Genomic DNA, 21,816 nt, shown 5'->3' on the forward strand with positions numbered 1-21,816 from the left:
TCGGTCTAATAATTTATGAGGAAGGGGAGAGCCTTTATTCTTGCTGTGGCCATTAACCTTATGAGCCCAAGAACCACATACCTCCATCCACATTTGCACATAGCTTTACATTAGATTAGGAAGAGCCAGGCTTGCTGATTGAGCAGTAGCTTGTTCAGCCTTCCTCTTCTCCTGCCTCCCTCGCTGATCCTCAGCTACACTGACCAGGCATGGTCAAACTAGAGCCTGAGCCTGTCACTGTCTCTTCCCCCCTCCACCCAGCCTATAGCTTTCCCACACAACTCTGCACTTCAACACACCATTACCTGCAAACAGCCAAGATAGCAGCAGAGTTTGGACCTGAGCACAGGCTCAAGCATATAGCTAATATCCTGAACAAAACAGTATTCCCAGACTCCTTTAAGTATGAACACTAGAAATCCACAAAGGTTACAGGTGTAATATTAGCACTTAGTCTAGCTGGTTACTTGAGCAATAAATACATTTTCCATTACATAAAACCAAGTTAACTGATCTGCTGAAGACCAAGCAGTCTTCACTGAGTGGGCAATCGTCTCACAGTTTAAGACATGTGAGAACAGTGAAAGCATACAGTTAGTGTTATTCAACAAGTAGGTTACAGGAACATAAGCTTTTAACTACAGGAACTTTAGTCTGACTTGGCTAAATAACTAATTACATCATACAGTTTAATGCCAGCAATGGTTAATGGTTCCTTTGTTAATCTTAAAGTATTTCAAGTGTCCCCTTGGATTTGAAACTTAGAATCTGAAAGCAATTGTTCAGAGTGATTCATTGCATAGTTTTAAAACTTTTAATAGGCTTAAATGCAAAACATACAGTTGGTTTACATCCTGTACAAAATATTTACAAATATTTCTATTAAAGCATAGAAACAGCTGTAAGGAAAAACTAAGTGCACATGAGCATACCCATATACATAGAAAACATTTTTGTGCCTTAGGAAAGAAAGTGCCTTGTGCATTTAAAAAAAATTCACTTTGTGAATTCAAAATCAGCAATTAAGTGACAATAGTAATTTTGAAATTGCAGTAAGATTACTTTAAGTGGAATGTACAATTAAGCAACATGCTTTAAAAGACATTTTAATATACTACATTGTCACAAAAATGCAAATCCATGCACCCTGCTTTGCTATCTTCTGTAAACACAGATGGAGCATCCTACAACTTGCATGTCATATTCCCTTGCTTGGCATTCAACAACATAAGAACCTTGACAATAACTGTTCAGCTAATGGCACTGAAGTTCTGAGATACATTTAAACCAAAAAGTAATGTTCTAAGGGAGTTGCGATTTCTATAAAAATGTTAACTTGTATGTAACAGCAACTTGGGCCTGTTTGTTAGAAAGTGCTTAAGAGTTCAGGCCTGAGGTTTGTTTTTTAAAAAGGAAAGTACCCTTTGCATTAGACTTTCTTTTTTCCAGGGGTTTTGATCTTTTTACATAGGTACCTCCATTAATCAGCCCGAGCTGCTCAGTGCAAGACTTGCATCTTTCAGAAGATATGTAAGAGAGTAACTGTTACAAGCAGTTCTTCCCAACAATGGAAGAAGCATGAAAGTTTCTCTGCAAGACAGGCAGATGAGTATGGACTTGTCTGAACTTCATTCCTAAGTAAAAATTTACATATGAATGTTCAAGAACCCCTTATGCTGAAAAACAAGAATGATGCATTTGAAGAGCAACTTTCCTTAAACTATGCAAAACTGACAACTGTACCACCAAACTTAACTGAAGTTGGATTACTCCCAGCAAGTTATGTTGACATCTTAAACTTAGAACACAGTTAAGCTCTAAAACCAGAAGCAGATTTTTCTGCAGCAGGTATTTTGCTAGACTGAAAAGCAAAGATGTCTTGTTACACTGTCAGTTTATATCTTTGGAGCTTCTAAATAGCCATTATGGCAGCCACAAATATTACACATTCAGAAGACAGGAAAAGCCCAGTTCTTTGGTACTACCCATCTACCTTCAGAGAAAGATGGTTCTTTCCCTTTAAAAAAGAACCTAAAAAAGCAACAGCAAGAACACTTTCAAGTTGCAATACAGATCTTCACATTCAAGATCACTTAGAGTTGACAAAGTATTCCAGCAAGTTCGGTTCAGTCTTGAAAGTAGTGCACATCATCCATTGAATTATGTGATCACTGTTACAGGAGCCAGTGTTTGCCTTGAAGTCACTTCTAGGTAGTCCTAACTTACAGTAATCTTGTGATGAACTTTTTCTTTTGCCAGCATCTCAGACACTAAGAGAAGGTACTCAAGAGCAATTTAAGTTACTCTAAATTCAAATAGTACATGAGCAGAATTCATAACAGTTCAACACATCAGAAGTCTAATTTCTTCAGCTGTTCATATGTCAGAAAGAACTGGAGCAGTTAATCAAGGAAAAGTTTCCGGTTCACCACTCAGTGCAAAGTAGTCACTACATTCACTAAAGGACAGTGACTTGTGTGTGAAATTTCATTCTGCTGTTAGTTCCCTTGTATATGATGTGGCTTGTTGACCATTTTTATTATGCAATACTCTGCAGAACAATGAAACCTGCTTCAGGGCACTGCTATACATCAAAAGCTTCAAGGATAGTGAATCCAATTGCTTTCCCATTCCTGTTCCTGAGGATTTTAAAGAGAACTGAGGAGGCAGGAGGCCATATTATGCAAGCACTTAGATTCTTGAGTCACTCAGCTTTAATAGCCTAAAACAGGTTTGCTTATAGGAAGGAGCATTACTACCAACTCACTTAGCAGCCAACTGCTTAGAGCCCTGTGAAACAGATTAACAAAGTTGTGCAAGACAGACTGAAATAAAGAGATTAAGGCCAACTGCCAACAGTTTTACCTGTTCTGGAAATAACCCCCACTCCTAACTGTCTGGTAGGAAACAGACATAATTGTTTTGCAAGGAGATAATATTCAAAGATTCACCCTGCGTAATGCATTACATACATGGCATCTGACTGGAAGCAGTTGACTGAAGAAATGAACTAAACATTCCATTCATGAAAAAGGGAACATTTATAGTGATGTAACAATTTCCATATGAAACATTCTAACCATCTATTCACCACCATTCAGTCATCTATTAATACTTGCTGTTGTATAGCTAGTTAAGAGTTTCACACCTTTGAAAAGGATACAATAATATTCCAAGGACCAAGCCTCAACCAGTTTGGCCAAAATCCTTTATATAAAGCAAAAAAGCCTTCATTCTTCCATGTCTGGAAAAAGCAAGAACACATAAGCGCTTACAGCATTCTGCACTAGTCTAGACAGTATCACAGCTAAAGGGAGTCTGTACCACCAAAGGAAGCATTAGTGCCACTAATCTTAATGGAAGTGTTGTCTGTTCAGACAGGGAAGCGTTTCACTTTGTAATTAATAATTCTTGCAGCACTAGTGTACCCCAGAAGAGAAAGAGGTAGTCTCACATTTAGTATCCAATCTGAATTTGTCCAAATCACATCCTTGGCCTTCTCTATTCAAAACCTTTCATAGAGCTGCACATGAGCCTGCTGCTTACACTAGGCATCTCTTGTGAAAGGTTTTTCAACTTGTTGACTTCAGATTCACACTGGGCAAGTTAAAAAAAATACTTACTCCAATGCCTCTTCTTGTTTTCTAAGTCAGTCAGCTATTTCACACTGACATTCAGAAGAGTAAGTGCCACAGTTTATGCATATTCATTCCACCTCTTGCTTTAAATCAAAATCAGGGAAAAAAAGGACAAATGGGGACAGCCAGGGCAGTTCCACTCTCAGCCTCTATGAGTGTATTTTAAAAGTTAGTAAAAACTTGTGTGTGCAAGCAATAAGATAAGTGACTACAGATTTGGTTTCCTGGGTCAAGCTTCCTTTAACTTGGCTCAGATTTCTTTACTGTAGAATTTACTGCAGCATCCTGGAGAAAGGAGACATGCATCCAGCCCCTCCTTGCTGCTCATCCACCATTTGACTAACAGGAGTTTAGAATAGTGGTACCCTACGGTGCTGCATAGCAGAAGGAATGCAATTGCCAAGCAAGGCAGTATAACAGTAAACTTATGAAATAGCCTTCAGATACCTTGCAGAAGAGTGACTCTCAGCATTCAGAATTTTGTTTTCTTGCAGTTCAACCTACTAACTGCCAAAGCTGCTTTTGACAGAACTGTCTTCCCTCTACCAGCATCAGGTAGCTGACAAACTCCCTAACTAAGCGAAGCTCCAGCTTGCTCTAGGAAGAGAACCTGAACAAAACTTCCCCATAACAAGGGTTTGAAGTCTGTTGTGTTCTCCAGTCTCCCTTGTTTCTAGAGGGAAGCTTCATAAGCAGGATTTGAACTCCAGTCTGACTCCTTTACAAAAAAAACTGTTGGCAACTTTCCCATCAGCTAGCAGTAAGGTTTTTGCAACCTTCTCTCCCCATCAGGGAGTCCTAGATCTCTTGCACTTTTCTGCTTTGTCCACTCTGCAGCTAGGACATCAACAGCTCCTATCCACCCTTCTCTATATGCAGGACCATCCTGCTCCCTTGACATTGCCTTTGTCTATACTAGGCTTTCCATTATCTAGAGTGCAACAGAATGCAACCTTATGCCTCAGAAAATGTTGTTCAAGAACTAAGTATGAAATAATTGTTTTAGCGTTCTAACAATGTTTAAAACTAAGTAAAAGACAATACCATCAAGAGATTCAGTCTTCTGATGCAAGTACTGAAAGGAAATAAAATGCATCTGCAGTACATATACTATACCAACCACTTTCCTGACATTCTATCAGGACAGTACTTATTTTTTAAACCAAATGCATTATTGGCAATATAGCCCTTTCAAGTGTAAGTTAAATTAAAAAAGCATCTTTAGGAGTTGTGTGGATTAATTTCTAGAGAATTTTAGAACAATTTCAAGTTCCACACCAAAATTCTTGCTTGATGGTACAAGCTTCTACTTATGTTGGTATGCAAACTGTACTTACTTGTAACAAGCAATTCAAAGTACCCTTGTAGCTTGAGTGTGTCCCATTTCGTTGGCTTTGATTCATCATGCGTGTCCTCACAACATCAACTGGGTTAGATGCAATGGCTCCAGCTAACCCACAAGTAAAACTTGAGCTAATGAGAGAAAGCATTAATGAAGCTTGACCTACCACATTTAAAGATGCATAAGAATTCCTCTAAACAATGCCATAGTAATGAGTGCTTTTAATGCTTTTAGTTAAAAGTTACATCAGGTAATAGATGCTAAAACTACTCTTCATTTACTACAAAGCATCATTCTGAAGTCTTGATATACAAACCTTGTATATGGTACTGTATATTTGAACAGATGTTTACGCATCTGAGAAAAGAAAACATTTGAATGGAACTTTCCTCTAATATCAATTTGCACAACTTAAATGTTCTGAACATTTACAAAATAAAATTCCATTTTGGATTTTTCAAAAAAATTAGCTTCCCTGTTACATGCTACAATTTGAGAAGCTACTGCATTAAGAAATACATCAGAAGTATATTTACATCTGGATTGATAAAACAGAATTGGATTGCTGTTTTATCTTCTATCTTCTGAAGAGTTCAAAATTAGAAGATTCATTTCCTAGGATGAATTTTGAGTTATGCAGCTGAGTAACGTAGGCAGTTATAGCTATACAAACTTACAGGAAGTGAGTATATACTGTGTCTCCCATAAATCCAGACACGATTATGTGCTTCTTGGTAAGGTCATATACTGGCAGCTCCACTCCAACAACAATAGCTGCTCTCTGTGCCGTCAGGGATACTCCCTGGCAAAAAGAGTATAGCTGAAGGTTAAAGCAGCCTTTGTGCACTGTCAGCTTTTCTAATACAAAGCAACACACCACAAGAGTGCGTTAACACATTTAAGAATATTGTAAATTAAAAATGACCTTAACTTAGCATAGGTCTTAGATGCATGCTCATAAAACATGTAGGTTCAAATAGGTAAAGCTCTTTCCCACATTGAATGGCAATTTCAGTTTCTTTATGCTACTCCATCTCTGTTTAGCCTCCAGATTTTCTTATATCAATGATCAACTAAGATCTCAGGCAGGTGGTACTAGCTACCTTTACTTGTTCAAGTTTTCCATTAGTTGTAAGGAAGATGAAAGGAAAAGCAAAATGGAGATCACTAAACTTTTCAGAGAAAAATACACTAATTGAAAAATACTTTTCAGCTGTTTCAGAATAGCATTCCATTATTACAGCCAGTGACTGTATGACAACTAAAGAGTTTAATTGGCCTAAAAGAACCTATAAGACTGAGTACAAAAACTCCTGAGCTGGAGGGGATGTTTATTAGTACCTTTACTTCCAAATGTTCTTTAGTATTTTTGGAAAGAGCAGAGCATACAGATTAAGAGATGTTTTACACACAGTTCTTGATTTAGTCCCAGAGATCATTACCCCAACTTAAGCCTCCAAGTTTGTTTGCCCTTTTTTTAAAAAGTGGGAGCAATACTTCGAGACTGACAGCAACCCTTTGCCAAAATGTGCTGTAACACCAGTGGTAAGACAGTCATGACAATCTATATACATCTTGGCTGTTGCTCTCTCCATATTTTGGTTGGAAACACTGTAGAAATAAATTAAGTTCAGCTGAGCAAGAATTAAGAAAATACAGGATAATACTTCAGGATAAATAATTCAAAAACTTGCCTTCCATAATCCTTTAGTGCCTTCCTTTTGGTAGATCTGTATAAAGTTGCCCATCATTCCTCCTTGTATCATACTACCTTGGGCTTGCATTCTGATCTGAGATTCATTTGAAGATCAGAATAGAAAACAAACACTTTTCAAATAAGATCAGTAATAGTTTAGCACAGTTGTATCATTGTAAATTACTAGCTTAAGTAAAATCAATTTTCTCCTTGAATACAAATTGACAGCTGGTATTACCATAAGCATGATGCGATCTTTGCAAGTGCCTTAGCTATCCTCTGCCTGCAGCGGCTAATTTTGAATGTGTATGTGGTGTAGTTCTTAGCTGCATTAAGTCATTTCTATTTCTATACTCATCTCCATTTAGATTAGACTGACAGATGGTTTCTGCAAAATGTCCTTTATAATGTTCTCACAGGAACATCTTAAAATGAAAGGTTAAAAAGATTAAGGTTTCAGCTAGTAAGAACCAACTTTTGGTCTTTGACCATGTCCTTGGGAAACTGCCCTTTTAACTGCCAGATATATACATTTGGTGAAAAGCAAGTCAGTATATGGACATAACTATGGGAAATGACTAGCTGAACCAATGCTCAAAACAGAAATGAAATTATGATTAGAAGCAGCCACGTAAGTCACATGTTAATTTTGTAAGTTAAATACCACTAATCCTTTTTATTAACTGGAAAAAGGTCCCCAAGTATCATTAAACTAACAGATTTTAAAGAGGCAATGGTTTCGCAGATTCAGTTCAAATGACTGATAACTAGCTGGAGCACTATTTCCAGGAGCACTGGACTACAAAGCCTCTAGCAGAAACAAAAAGAACTTGACCTATGGGATTTTCTCAAGAATCACATAACCCAAATACCAATCACTGAAATTCTCACCTCTGAAGTGACCTTTTCATATTTTAAGCTCTAGAATCATTCTAGAGTAACAGTATTACAAGAAAATTAAACTCCCAGATTAAAATATGCAGTGGGGCTTCCACACACATTATAGCATGAAAGTTACAGTAAGAGTAATCTTAAATGATTCTTTTTTCCAAAAAGAAATAGCACATGGATCCAACTACCTCTCCAGCCATCAGTTTCCCAGGACATACTTCTAAATAATTAGTGTGGACCAGAAGGTTGTTGCAAGAATTCAGGACTGACTACATTCTTGAAAAGGTAGTTTAAGAAATGAGAATAAATGTTACAAAACAGAATCCCACATGCATCATCAGATTCTGCATTTCTTCAAGACAAGAAACTATACTAAGGACAAACTATGTAAAGCATAATTACCTTTAAGACATCTGTAGGGTTGGCAATAGATGATGAAATTACTCCCGAAAGAATGCCACACAGAACATTTATCATCAGGGTTTCATCTACTCCATGAACAGAGAAAAAAGTTTAGCTGCAGATTTATAAAGCATAAGAGGCATCATGGCAGGATGCTGCCTCCCCTCCTATAACTAGAGACAGCTGACTACAGAAGTCTTAAAATCTGCTCTGATGCAAGTTTCCCTTGCTGGCTCACTTTGTTGTATTTGCTACATGGAATGTCTTCTTAAGACTTATTCAAACCACGGCAATAAGATAACAAATGGAAACAACCACCTCCAAGCAAACCAGTCTAACCAAAATTGGAAAAAAGCACCCTCACCTTCTGGACGCTCAACAATCATTCTTTTCAAACTTTGATAAGTGCCTATTTTTATAGTTCCATATGAAGCCTGGCGTAGCATTGCAGGTGCAATCCTGTAAAAATAGGCAGTAACAGTATTTACAACTTAAAATTGTCAAAGATTGAAGGATTAGCAAATACTTTAGACTGACCACAAGATATCTACCACTGAAAGGTTTGTTCATTTAAATTTTCAATTTAAACTCACTGTAGACAAAACAAGGCTTTTTATACAAAGTCTACAAGAACATGAATGAACAGTGGAAGGATTATTTTAGAGCATGCTTCAACATGTGGTCTATAAAATAGCAGGCAAACTTGTCTGAAATAACTGCAGACTACTTACCCCCCTGCCACAGTTGTTTTTTGGAAGAAAAGCACACTTATTCACATACAAAAATAGAGAAAAATGGGCTAACCCATGTTCATTTACTCTGTTTCCTAAATGAAAATTAGAACAACTGTAGCAATACTGCATAGAATAAGTTTATATTTAGCTGTATTTTTTATTTTAAAATAACTCATTTCTGAGCTGAAATGCTGATGTAGAATACTTCAATCTTTTCACTCTAAGCTTGAGCTTTTAGTTTCTTAATTCTCTGGTGAGAACATTACATTTTCTCCAAATACCTTGTAAAACAAACTCAAGAGTTTGAATACTATGGTTTATGCTCATTATCAGACTGTTCAGAAACCACTACAAGTCAATTAGTTTATTTTACCCAGAGTACAGTGCTTTCAATCCTTCTTCTTTGCATATTCTCACTAGTGCATGCACCATTCCACGGTAGCGGATCTCTTTATATTTGGCATCATTAACTTGACCTTGAACTTGCAGACGTGTTTTGGTCAGATCAATTGGGAAAGTACCTTAAAAAAATAAAATTGGGGAGAAAGTCTATTAAGTTAATCAAATTCTTTCCTAACCAAACACGAAGAACATCACATGAGAAACCACAGCCTTTATTATACACCAAAATATATAAAATTGCTCCTGAACAGGGAAGTGTATCATCTCTATTACCAAAGCTTTCTGTTGAAAACAGTACATTCTATGTTACCTTGTTTTTCTAAACCAAGATCAGAAGCCCTACCTGCTTCCTATCCATTTGTTTTATGCTCAGAAAAGCTATCATTATGTTTTCAAGCAACATGGTGTTGCCTGGTTATAAAAAGCTACACCAGATGGGACACTACAATCACAATAAACCAAAAAAGTTGCACAAGTCTGTATTCTTCCAGTGTCTTTGAAGAAAATTTCATTAAAGGGAAAGAAATAGATGCTATACAGCAAGTTATACAGATTCTAATCTAGGATCTAGAAAGCAATAGCAGCACTACCCATTTCTATTATTGTTTTTCCAGGCCATTGACATTGTCCATATTCTTAGTCTTCCCTTTATTAAAGAACTCTATAAAGTATAATATTCCACCACACCTTCTTCTTTACTAAAGGACTACCTCAACATTCAGTATTCACCTAAACACTAAGAATCAGAATAAGCTACCTCCTTTCTAACCAGGTTTACCAGGAAAGCATGACTTCCATGGATTGCCCATCTTTCCCAGGAAACTTTTTGCACTATTGGCCACTATCAAATCAAATAAGACAGAGGTCTCAACTCAAGTTTGAGCAAGATTCATGAGAAGAGATGAGGCAGAAGATGAACAGAATAGTAGTCTTATTTAGCAAGTAGGTGCTTACATCAGATAGACTCACAAATGGAGTCTAACATAAGATATCAGACTACTTATGAAAATAACCATTTTGCTACTTACAAAAATACAGTTTTCCTTTATTTTCATATATATCTATATCAGATAAGATTTAAAAGGATGCTAGTATTTTAGGTTTGCCTTTAGATTAGGCACTTAAATGTCAAATGCATTATTTCACCACAGTAACTATTCTATGTAATACACTAAATAAATGTAAGTGTTCAAGTTGAATCAGCCACTGCCATTCAAGAAAAAGGAATGTAAACTGCAACAGAGCTACTCAAAAAAAGCTAAAAGAACAGTTTTACTAGCTAAGAGCTTAGCTTATCTACTCTAGCAAAACAAAGGGTGTGTAGACCTATGAGCATTGTCTATAAATAGATCAAACACTGAACAAGAGATAGAAGCCAAAGGACAAAGTTTGTATACAAACAAGACTGAGATATGAGTTTACAAAAAAGTGTTTCAACATTATAACAAGGTTCTGAGCAACTCTGCAATCCGTAGTGGAGGAAAAACTCCTATGCTCTACTCTAAAGACAACCATATAATACAGCATCATTGATTGACTTGATGGAACCGAGCTTGTTTTAGAAGGGACCCTCTGAGTTAAGAAAATCATGTAAACAGTTAAAAGAAATGCTTACCACATTCTGCGGTAATTGATGCTAAACCTCCATAGATAAATGGCTTCCAGTTCAGTGCTGACATTATTGATTCTTCTTTCTGTGAAAGACAACAATGATTTAAAGCTTCTATGAATAAAGCTAGTTTTATATAAACACATGCATCTGCAACATTTGTCAATTACAGCACTAGGTGGGGTGCATATGCTAACATTTAATACAACTTTGCATTATCCATTTAAGCTGGACTTGGCAAACATGCTAAGGGTAACAAAGCATTTAGTACCTTTGACAACCAGAACAAAGATAATATTGCAGAAAGGCATCTGGGTTCAAATCAGTGTCTCTTTGGGCAAATCAGTTTTCTGGTTCAATCAGTTGTTTGGTTCAATCAATTGTCTTTGGGCAACCATTATCCTCATTGTGAAAGGTGGAAGTAGTTCATCTTCCAGACATGATCTTAAGGAGCATTGTAATGAATAACTTCTGCTAATTCTGACCAAGCTTAAATTAGTTTGACTACGTCCTGGATTCAAGTGGCATTTTAAGACAGTCATTAAACTTCTGTCCCTTCTTTCTCATATCAAGATTAAGATGTACAGAAAATATGGGAACACAGTATATTCTGCTTCCATTACAGTATTCATTCCTGCTAATGTTACATGAAACTAGCATATACAGATGCATAAGGCCTTTTACAGTAAAAGGCTATTCCAACTTAGAAGTTAATGAAGTGACTTTGACAAACAAGTGACTGCAAATGGTAAATATTTTATGATATATGCTTTGCAAGAGGCTAAAGTAATCCAATGATAATCTTAGAAAAGAGATAAGAATTGCAAACCAGACTAGTCCAGCCCATTCAAGATTGCCCTTCCCAAAACCAGTAGGTCTCTTCACAGCTTATCTTTCCCCTTACTCATAAACAAACACTCTCTGCTTCCATTTTCTATAACATCCTCCTAAACCCTTGGATTCTCCAATCTTTTGCCGATGAGTTTCATGGAATAACTGTATTCAACACTGTACTTCACTTGCATTTCCACTTCCTGTTACTTTGTTTATTCAGCTGTACCATCCAGCTTAAAAGGAGTCCCAGACACTTTCACCAGTTATTTGGCACTGCTTATTCTAAAGATGAACCTGCTTTGGCCACTTCCTCCAACCAGAAGTGCCAGTAATACAGCATCCAAATGAAGTTAACAGAAGGTGCACATACTGAGCATGCCTAATGAATAGTTACTGCAGACCTACTTTTCCTCTGTCATCTTTATTTTACAAAAAAATTACCTGTCTTCAGTCTTCTGACACTCAGAGTAGGATATAGGAACTCACAGCACACATTTCAAATACTCCAACAAATCAGTAGAAATTCAGCTTACTCTTCAGGCTTCTGAAGAGAAAACCACTGATGTAAAAAAACAGAAGAAAGGGCAAACAAGGGCACTCACTATATTGCCAAAAGGAGAGCAGCAGAGTGATCAGGAACCACTGGCATAGACTGTGCCAGTTTTTGGATACAAAAGCAGCAGAGCCACATCATGTGTATATGATACTGCACCAGAGGGAAGCCACTTCCAGCTCCAAGTACCTTATATTCCTCTGTGCTGCCATGATTTATGACAGACCCATGATTAACAGGGGTAGAGCCAAGCTCAGTTTTCCCTACCACCAGCCACACATACTCCTTTGCTTTTAATAGACCTTATTATCCAGATTAAAAATACCAGTTAACTTTTTACTTTCAACATACTGAGATACATTTTATATCTATCACAAATATAACAGTTAACACAAAACTTTAAAAGATACCTGTACTATTGTTTATATTTTATATTGCATTCACCCTAAGCAATGAAAACTCAGTTTTCCCCTGTAATTCTGGTGCATTAACACATGTATAAGTATGCAAACTCTATAAATAAAATCTTCTATTTAGATACATTTACTAATACTAGCTGAATGAAGTTTGGATACACATAGGCTACCCAGAGAGACATTTTTAGAGAGCACTTTTCCTTTGACTTATCCCAAGATAAACACCTTGCATATTTGCTGCCAAGGTTTGTACCTCTGAAGGGCTTACAATATTGGTCTCTGCCTGTCATTTGGGTCAAACCAGCAACTCAGTCTTCCCATTTATTTCTACCTTCCATCCCTTCCACCTTTCCCTACTTACAGAAAGAAATGCAGTGGCAGAGCTTGGTTCAAAAAAGAACAAGCAACTTTTTTTTAATCTCTTACCCAGAATTTCTTCCCTACACTGGTAAGAAAAATAGTAAGCATCTCCTTAGAAGAACTTCATATTACATGCTTGAGTTGCAAGAAATTAAAAACAGAGTCCAGCCATCATTATAGATTAAACTGATGTCCTTAATTTTACTAGGAAAAAAAAGAAATAGTCCTTACCAAAAAAAATACTGTGTAGTTCTCTGAAGCTAAGAGGACCCAGTAAGGTGGCAAAGTAATACTAATCAGTACAGGACACTGGGTTACATTAATACAGAGAGTCCTCCATACACTATTTGCAAAAGTCAATGCTATTTTGATTGCTTTTACTTAGCAACTTGATAGAAATAAAATGAAAAGCCCAAGTTTAGTAATAGAACACATTACTGAAAACGAATAGAGTTCTCTAAGGGAGAACAGACTTCAGAAGTCTAACATCAAGTTCTTCACTGGTTAACTTTAAGGCTCACAAATCTCACTCATTAGGCACAACAGACTACACCCCAAATCATAACAGTTTTAACTTTTTAAAATGGATTTGACCCTTCAACGCTACAGAAGACTTATGTTAGATGACTTATTCGTCCAAAGAGTTAGTACTTGCAATATAAGCATGCCTATACAGACATGATTAAAGAGTACCTTCTGACTGCACAGATCACACTTTTCAAATGCATAGTGCTTAGGCATCCTCAAACATGATGCAGTCAGGACTAAAACTAGCAGCCATTGTATTAAGCACTAACAAAATACCAGCTGTCTTAAAAATACGGAAGTCAGTGAAACTCCCTGCAACCAAAGGCATCCCCTGAGAAGCACTGCCAGTCTATAAAGACCTGTAGCCAGAAAGACGCAGCAACAGCTTCTAGGAAGCAAAAGGAAAGCAACAACGAGTGCGCCGATTAACTTCCTCTTGGTGATGAGCAGCCAAAAAAACGAAGCCTACCTTCCTCCAGCCTCGGTACGAGATCAAGAGCATCAGGAGAGCAAAATAAAGAGGCGAGCGAAGCTGTACGCCAGTGACCGGGAGAAGAACTGGGAAACCCAGAAGGGTGCCAAGCAAAGCTCTCCACCCCCCCACCCCCCTCCTGAAGGGGGCTCAGGGAAGCTAACTTGATACACATAGGGCGGAGAAATGCCTCCGCCCGGCCGGCGAGGCGGCAGGGACCGGCGAGGCGCACGTGGCCGAAGGGCCACGTGCGCCTCGCCGGTCCCTGCCGCCTCGCCGGCCGGAGGACGGGAGGGGACACTCAATCCCCCCGGGCTGAAGAGACGACTGCGGCCACCTCCCCACTCACCGGCGAGGCCTGCCCGTCGGCTCCCGGCGCAACCGCCGCCACGCAGAGCCAGACACCCGGCACCGCCCCGCGGCTTATAAAGCCCTGCCCCCTCCCCCGCCTCCGCCGCGCCTCAACGCAGCCGTCGCCGACGCCCCGCCCCGGGCTGGCAGCCGTTGGGGAGCGCGGAGCCCCGCCCCGGGCTGGCAGCCGTTGGGGAGCGCGGAGCCCCGCCCCGCGCTGCGGGTGGGGGAAGGGGAGCGGGCGGGTTCACGGGATGGAGAAAGCAGGCGGGAATGGGGGGATGGGGCGGCTTAAGGGGCGGTGAGGGGGCAGCTTGGTTCTGGGCGCTGTGGAGCAGGGCCAGGTCGAGAGGTGCATAAAGCCTTTTGCAGTGAAAAACATTTCCTCCTCCGTACAGGAGGGAAAAGGAGGGGTTTAAGATTGCAGGAAACTCAGCAAGCCACCTACGAGCGAAATCCTCTTGGCCCATCTCCAGAGTGGCCAGAGCAAGCGCTGAGCCGTCCTGTCATAAACTTGGAAAAAAATAATCGCCCTGCTCTTCTAGTCAGAAGTTTCTCCCTGTGGTGATGGCCTTGAGAGACTCCTGACTGGAAAGGCAGGGAGGTATTTTCCACTGGTTTGTTTGACAATACCGTTCCAGGTGACTGGAACAGGCACCTCAGGTTTTTCAGTGCTGCTGAGTTAATGAATAGGTCGCTCACCCCTCAGGCTTTCTCTTTATCATTAACTACAATAAGTTGACGGTGTCCCTCGGTTTACAGTTGCATGGCCATCTGTGCTGCCCGGTGACACTGCACCATTTTCTGGGTTAAGCTTCCTTAAATCAGTGTAGGAACCACAGATGTATGTTCTGCAGAGGAACAGAAAGAGGGAGTGCAGGTTTAAATACCCAGCTCCTTTGCTGTTAGAAATACCCTGGTGGGTATTTTTAATTAAACAGTTCCACAGATGATTTTTAGCATGGGGTTCTATGCAATTCTAAATATGCCTCTTTGCATTACTGCCACTGAAAGTATGCGCACAATACCTTATCTGTATGTTGCATCACTTAATATGATTATATATCCAGTTCCCTTCCCGAAGGATCCCAAAGCATTTTACAGAACATCAGCTGTAGCCACCATAATGCAGCCCTGTCAGAGGAGGAATGTGGAGGCTTTTTAAAAGGGTAGGTCTCAGTCTCTTGACAGGCAGCAGTGACCCATTCCTTAAGCCTGGAAGAGAACCAGAACCAGCCCATTCCCTTGGTTCAGAGCCCAGGACTCCCTGTGAAATGGCTGAAATAGCTCTCTTTCCACTCCACCAGCCCTTCCCCGAAAGGCAGTCTATTCTGACAGCTCTGTATTTTCCTTTTCTGACTGAAGGAAAGACATGCTGGTGGGATCTACCTGGATAGCGCAGCGCCACTGCTGCTGTCACTCAGCTGCTTCGCAAGTAGAGGGGGATGCCTCACCCCTGAAGGGGAAAATCGTCCTTCAGTACTGCTCCCCCTGCTAACCTCCAGACAAGGCTTGCAGCAGAGAAACTTTATTTAAGCTTGCCAGCTTGTGGAAGAAGGGGGTAATGCCCATTCAGCTCTCACTAGTAAGCTTGCTATTGCTCACAATAATCTATTCTTATCAGTAAAAGTGTCAATCCAAAGTTTGGATTCCAAGGCTGTAAATGCTTCATACAGTGGAAATAGGTCTGTATTACCAGCAATGTCCATTAGAGACCTATTCTCTCAGAAACTGTAAACTTTCAATTGTTATGGCATGGACAGTCCCACAGAGCTTTTACTCCAACTGCAGTATTTCAAAGTTGTCTTTGCAGAGGGGTCTCAAAGAAGAACAATACAAACTTAACCCTCAGAATTGGTACTTGTGTTCAGACCCCCTTTTGAAACTCCTCAGCAACTTTACTTTCCAGGTTTTTTATCTACAGCAGAATGGATCTTATTTGAAGTCAGTTTTGAATGGCTCCTTTCTTCTTTTCGCACAGACATCATTTGGACTGATTCTAACTCTGAATGATTTTGCAGGACTGCCAGTTCTGTTTTCAGACTTACCAAATTTCTGTCTGACTTCCCAATTTTCTCCTTTTAAGAAGGACTTCAACTCCAGTTTGACCTTAAGTTGTCCCTAGCATTTAGCCAGCTCCTTCTGTTGTTTTTTATCAGCTTAGATGCAAACCGGTTCCTGCTCACATGTTACAGCTTGCATCCAATCACATTTCTAAGGTATCTGTTAGTACTCAACCATGTACTTCTGACGAAAAAGGAATTCAAGATGACTTCTGATATGTTCAGTGACTCTTGTATGGGTCCTCTGAATAACCCTGTTCCCTGAATTTCCGACCCTGTATATGCTATGAGATACTTAGCACTTTTATCAACAGCCAATAAAGTCTTTCTGGCAAGCTGCCCTAGAGTCTGACATCAGAGCCATATCACTACTAACCACCCAGTAGTTGACTTTGGTGCTCAGCATCTTTTCACATGTCTCTGTGTGACCCATGTGTGCTACTGGTCACATGGTCCTACAGCGGTTTTGCCCAAAAGCCAGAGCTTTTCTGCTGAGGTGTGCAGGGCTAAGGTTTGATTGCACAGTTCCCAGACCCCTAATCTTACTGCTCCTGAGTTTCTGCCCACATTTTTTGTGTTTCTTTTTTAAACAAAACAGGTTCATTCTCAAACAATTCTACCAAAGAGCTGTACTTTTTGTGCCTTGATTCTTGCTTCACTATGTTTCCACTACTGCCTACAATGGAAAATCATTTCTGTTCTGCTCTCTGCAATGAAGACAGTTTTGTCCAGTGTCCTACTGCTTAGATGAATGGTTAGTGAAGTGATCCAAATGGTTACAGCCATTATTCAAACTGGCTTATCATTTTGTCACCCACTCGTCACCACCAGTTTTCTTTGTCCCATGGAAACTTCTATAAATTATTAATCAAATAATTCATCTGCTTTGTTCATGTCCCATTGGCTGCACAGTGGAAACAAATCTAGCACATGGAAGTCAACTGCTCCCTGCCCTGGCACAGCTTTCCCATCTTCTGTGTTTGCACTTTCTGTCTCTTGTTCTGACCAGCCGGTATTTACCAAAAAGCCTTTATGTTTTTGGAGCTGACTTCCTGAAGTACTCCAGATTTTCAGTAGACTTTGTCATCCCAGTATTTACTATTCATTTGCCAAGAGTTCAAAATCTCAGATAATCAGTGCTCTGGTACAAACAAGCACATAAAAAATATTGTCTCTGGGTCGTCAGCTCGTCTTGTCTCATGCTGGATCCTCACAAGCCTTGGTTAAGCCTTCATGGCAGGCCAGGTGCCAGTAGTCTGTGCTGTAGTACTGTTGATGGTCCAGACCTCCCTCATTCTTCTTCAGTCTATAAGCAGATTGATCTTAGCCATCAGTTTATTACCAAGGAATAAACCCAGATGATGAAACACAAGTGTTTGCACACTGAGTCCTGCAGGTACTTCCCTTCTATGTTTACAAAGATTGCCCACTTCCCTCACCTCACTCTATGTTCTTGATTCTCTATGTTTTGAACATAGTGAGATTCTTCCTGTAAGGCAATAGGATATCCAGCAGTCATTTCATCATAGCAAATATAGCTGTCTTCCTCCACCACAGAATGCTGGAAGGTTAAATACATTGTACTTCCAGAGAGCAGTAGAAAGCTAACATGTAGGGAAAATTCAGTTAGAAGAAATATAAGTTCACACTTAGATAAGAAAGGAAGATGCAGATACAGGCTAGGGAACAACTGGTTAGAGAGCAGTATGCAGAAAAGGATTTAATCTGACACTCAGTCATGCAGCAGATGATGCTGTTGGAAAAAAAAAAAAAGAAAACTCAACATGCTATTGGCATGTTTAAAAATATAAGACATGTTAAATAATCCTTCCGTTGTGTTTGCCACAGGCAAAGTCTCAGGTGGAGCACCATGTCCAGTTCCATGTGATGCATTTCAGGAGGGGTGTAGATCAGCTGGAAGGATTGCAGAGAGGAGCTAGGAGAATAAGGAGAGGGCCACAAAACATGATCTGCGAGGGGAGGAGACTTGTTTATTTCAAAGAAGAGAAGACTGAAGGTAACCATCTTCAAGCATGTGAAAGCCACACAAAGGAAAGGAATAATCTGTTCCCCACAACTTACACTAGACATTAAAACAGACTTCCTAATGATATGGACAGTGAACTGCTAGGAGAGACTGACTGGGATGCTCATAGAGCCTTTGGCATCACAGGCTTTTAAAAACTGTTAAAGCAGCTTTTTATCCGGAGTGGCAGTCTGGATGATCCTGCCCTAGCATAGGGACAGACTCTCAAGGACTTTTCCAGCCTTTTTTTTTCTGTAATTCAGTGACATTTCCTGCTCCGGCTTCTAGCACATGCCATGAAGGCATACAATGCCAATATTGTCTCATAGTTTCTAACTTAGTAAGGGACTCTGCTGGGCAAAGCTCAAGGAGAAAGGAAAGCGAAAGCAGGAATAACAGTAAATGCTATCCCCTAGCCTTTTTGTTAATAAATAATTTTGAATATCTTATTTGGACTCTTGCATTGGCAAAGTCTTTATAATATCCTAGTTTTGTGGATATAGAATGAGCATGGTGTTTGCTTGTAATGTTTAGAGGTGAAGTGTAGGTAATATTTAGTTGAAAGAACTAAGAATAGTTCTGGGCTTTGAGTGGAAGATAGAGTCATACAGCATGAGTTCCCAGCAAGGCAATTCTAGTTAATGTAAACCTGTGATCCAGATGAAATTTTCTGAAAGTGTTGCAATCTTCCAACAGGTCCGAGGAAATTGATTTTCCTTCATTTCTGAGACTCTCTACAGAGATAATAATTTCTGTGTGTCAGGGAAAAGCAAGGGCTGGCTGCTCCGCAAAGGAACGTGAGCCAGGACTGGAGCACAACATCAAGGCAGGCGCAAGCAGTGACATCACCGGCAAGGAGCCAGGATGTGATCAGGATCAGGGCCAGAAACAGAGGTCAGAATCAGATACGGCCCACTGATCACCCGGCAAGTCCGTAGTGATGAGCAAGGTCCAAGGCCAAGCTAAGAAGCTGAGCCGGCAGGTCCAGGTCAGGGCAAGACACGTGGGGGTCTGAAACCGGGCACAGACGTACCTGCTGCACAGCTGAGATGTAGCACAGGTGGGGGCCAGCAGTACAGCCTCAGCTTAAAGCAGTTCCCAAGGGCAAGGAGGGGCAGGCATTCCCTTCTAGTTTTCTTCACAACGGCTCTTAGCAGTGAAGGAGCTGACCTTGGACACAGCCCACTAAACTCCTTAACTTAGCCAACGAAACTCCTAGAAGGGAGATGCGCTTTGGGCTCTGACACTATGTATGTCACGGTGTTGGATTTAAGAGGTTATTTGAATGAGCAAATGAAAAGCTGTTAGAGATTCTCAAATAGGAAGGCACTGGAGAAGACTTATTCACAATACTTTCTAAGAGCAACAGGCTATCTGAAAAGCAGGCTGTTGTCCTCTGACTGTTTGCCAAATAAAGATCAGTCACAATTGCTTCACAGAAGCTTTCCTCCAACATGGCAGTGTGGCTAAACAAGTAGCAGCTGGAAGAAACGATGCCAGTTTGAATGATAACAGATGCAAAACAAAGAAGAGCAAACATGCTTCTATGCCCTACTAAAAGTCAGGCAGCACATGATACAAGATACTGATCTAACCTTTCCCACAGTTGATGATCCAATGTTGAATGAAGGACAGAGAAGTCAGTATTACTCCAAAAAACAGTCATATGGTACATATTGTATGTTTTCCATCACTTCAAGTATACCTCAAATTCCTTACTTGGCAGTACTCAAAAGCCTGGGATAATAGGAAGCATCTGCTGGGTGAAATACGCATTTGTGCTTGACAGTCCTGTGAAAGCAGCATTGCAGTTGGAGTAATTTTGCAATAGCAGAAATGCTACTCATACAAGACAGTGGACAGTCAGATGTGGGGGCCAGATGACCTCGAACAATGTCCTTCACAATGCGGGATTTAGGCTGATCAAAGCATAAAAAAACAGAGTAGGAAAATTTCAAACTTTCAGTGCTGTTACTTTTTAAATTTAAAGCATACAAAAGAGCCTCACTATTTTCTTTCCTGATTTCCAACTTTTGATAATTTTCTCACAGTGTTTATAGCATATTTTGTATTAAATCATTACCCAAATGATCTGGCTTTTCTTCTGTTTACCATAGCCTGGCTTTAGGTAACCCAGATTTTCCTATCAGCATTTGAATATTGTTTTCTTCTTTTTAAATTTAAAAATGTACTTTACAAAATGATGTAAAATGCCAGATTTAAGCAGCATCAGGATCTTTTGGAAATAAAAAGGTTTTGAAAAGATAGGACACTTTGTAGAGAAATACTTTATTGCTTCACAAGCATGCTGATTCACAGCATGAAGACACCAGTGTCCCAAAACTAACACTGTTTGGCCAAGATAAGCTGATTGCCATTAATCTTGCTGGACAGCAGGGGAAAACAACTGTAGGATTTTGTCCTTACAGTAGTCATTTGACATCAAAAATTCATCTTGGACAAATCTCCCAGGATCTCTAGTGTGCACTGGGATTCCTTGCTGATGTCAGACTCTTGCGAGGCAGCATCCACAGGTAGGACTCACATCTCCACTCACTTGCAGCACTAGAGCCTGCTGTAGTGTGGAAGTGGTGGTCTTCCAGGGGCCGAATGGGTGCAGACTGCAGTGCTAGGCGGCATCTGTGGAAACAGGAGAGCTGACGTGCATTCAAGCATCTCCTTCCATTCCCCATAGCTGTCCTTCTCTGCAAGGTGTCCAGAGGATACCGGCTTTCAGATTCACTGTGGCTTATGCGGCAGCATCAGTTTGTGTGGCAAAGTGTCTCACAGCTGCAATGAGGGTATTTTGCAACATGGCAGCACAGATGTTCATTGCCAAAAAGAAAGACGGACCTTTCCCTTCCTACATCTCTCTCCTATTCCCAGACATGGTTCTGGCCCTTCGCTCACACCAGGGATAGCTCTTGTCTGACTGGGAAGCAGATTCAACTCACTAAGTTTGCAGAATGTACCCATCAAAAACCTAGCCCTTTGCCATCCGAGTGAACTGAATTGGCTTTACATTGGCACCAGAGCCAATATCACAGAAGCGGCAGAGGTGCGTGACATGGAGTGGGTTCACCCTTTTTGGAAGCATCAAACTATTAGATTGGCTCAACACCTCATGGGACATAGCCACATTATGCTATGCCTGGCACAGCAAACAACATTTGGGTGTTGCAGTGTGCATACTGATTTACAGCCATGTCCTGATATCTCTGACCTCCCAACCGGCTTGCAGTGTGGACAGGAGGCTGCATGAACCATCAGACTTCACACACTGCCCTAACAACCTTTCCCTACCTTTGTCAAGGTGAGAACAGAGATGGCAAACCAGGCAGAGCCACCGTGCAGCCCAGGTCCAGCCTGCAGGCCTTCGGCTGGACCAAATGTAAAAGATCGTCTAAGAGCTTGGGATGGACTTCTTCAGTACAGCTGAAAACACAGTTAGAGACTAGCTAATTCATGCAGGAGATGGATTGGCCTTGTTTAAGATCTA

General features: G+C 40.3%; 1 protein-coding gene across 4 annotated transcripts; it reads right to left on the reverse strand.

Annotated features, from left to right (window-relative positions):
• Window positions 1-800: 800 nt before the first annotated feature.
• Window positions 801-14,271, reverse strand: SLC25A30 (solute carrier family 25 member 30). Of its 4 annotated transcripts, XM_067292324.1 has the most exons (11): window positions 14,227-14,265; window positions 11,990-12,092; window positions 10,721-10,799; window positions 9,077-9,224; window positions 8,334-8,428; window positions 7,970-8,055; window positions 6,675-6,770; window positions 5,658-5,782; window positions 4,976-5,111; window positions 3,164-3,244; window positions 801-2,393 (listed from the first exon to the last, which is right to left on the reverse strand). In XM_067292324.1, the coding sequence occupies exons 3-11, from the start codon at window positions 10,782-10,784 to the stop codon at window positions 2,352-2,354; spliced, it is 873 nt and encodes a 290-aa protein (XP_067148425.1). In that variant the 5' UTR covers window positions 10,785-10,799; window positions 11,990-12,092; window positions 14,227-14,265; the 3' UTR covers window positions 801-2,351. The 4 variants fall into 4 exon arrangements, with proteins under 4 accessions (XP_067148425.1, XP_067148421.1, XP_067148415.1 ...); XM_067292320.1 differs by lacking the exon at window positions 11,990-12,092 and having other exon boundaries at window positions 14,227-14,271; XM_067292314.1 differs by lacking the exons at window positions 11,990-12,092; window positions 14,227-14,265 and adding an exon at window positions 13,571-13,662.
• Between the last annotated feature and the right edge of the window lie 7,545 nt (window positions 14,272-21,816).

The sequence above is a fragment of the Apteryx mantelli genome, chromosome 1 (genome assembly GCF_036417845.1).
Source record: "Apteryx mantelli isolate bAptMan1 chromosome 1, bAptMan1.hap1, whole genome shotgun sequence".
NCBI lineage: Eukaryota > Metazoa > Chordata > Aves > Apterygiformes > Apterygidae > Apteryx > Apteryx mantelli.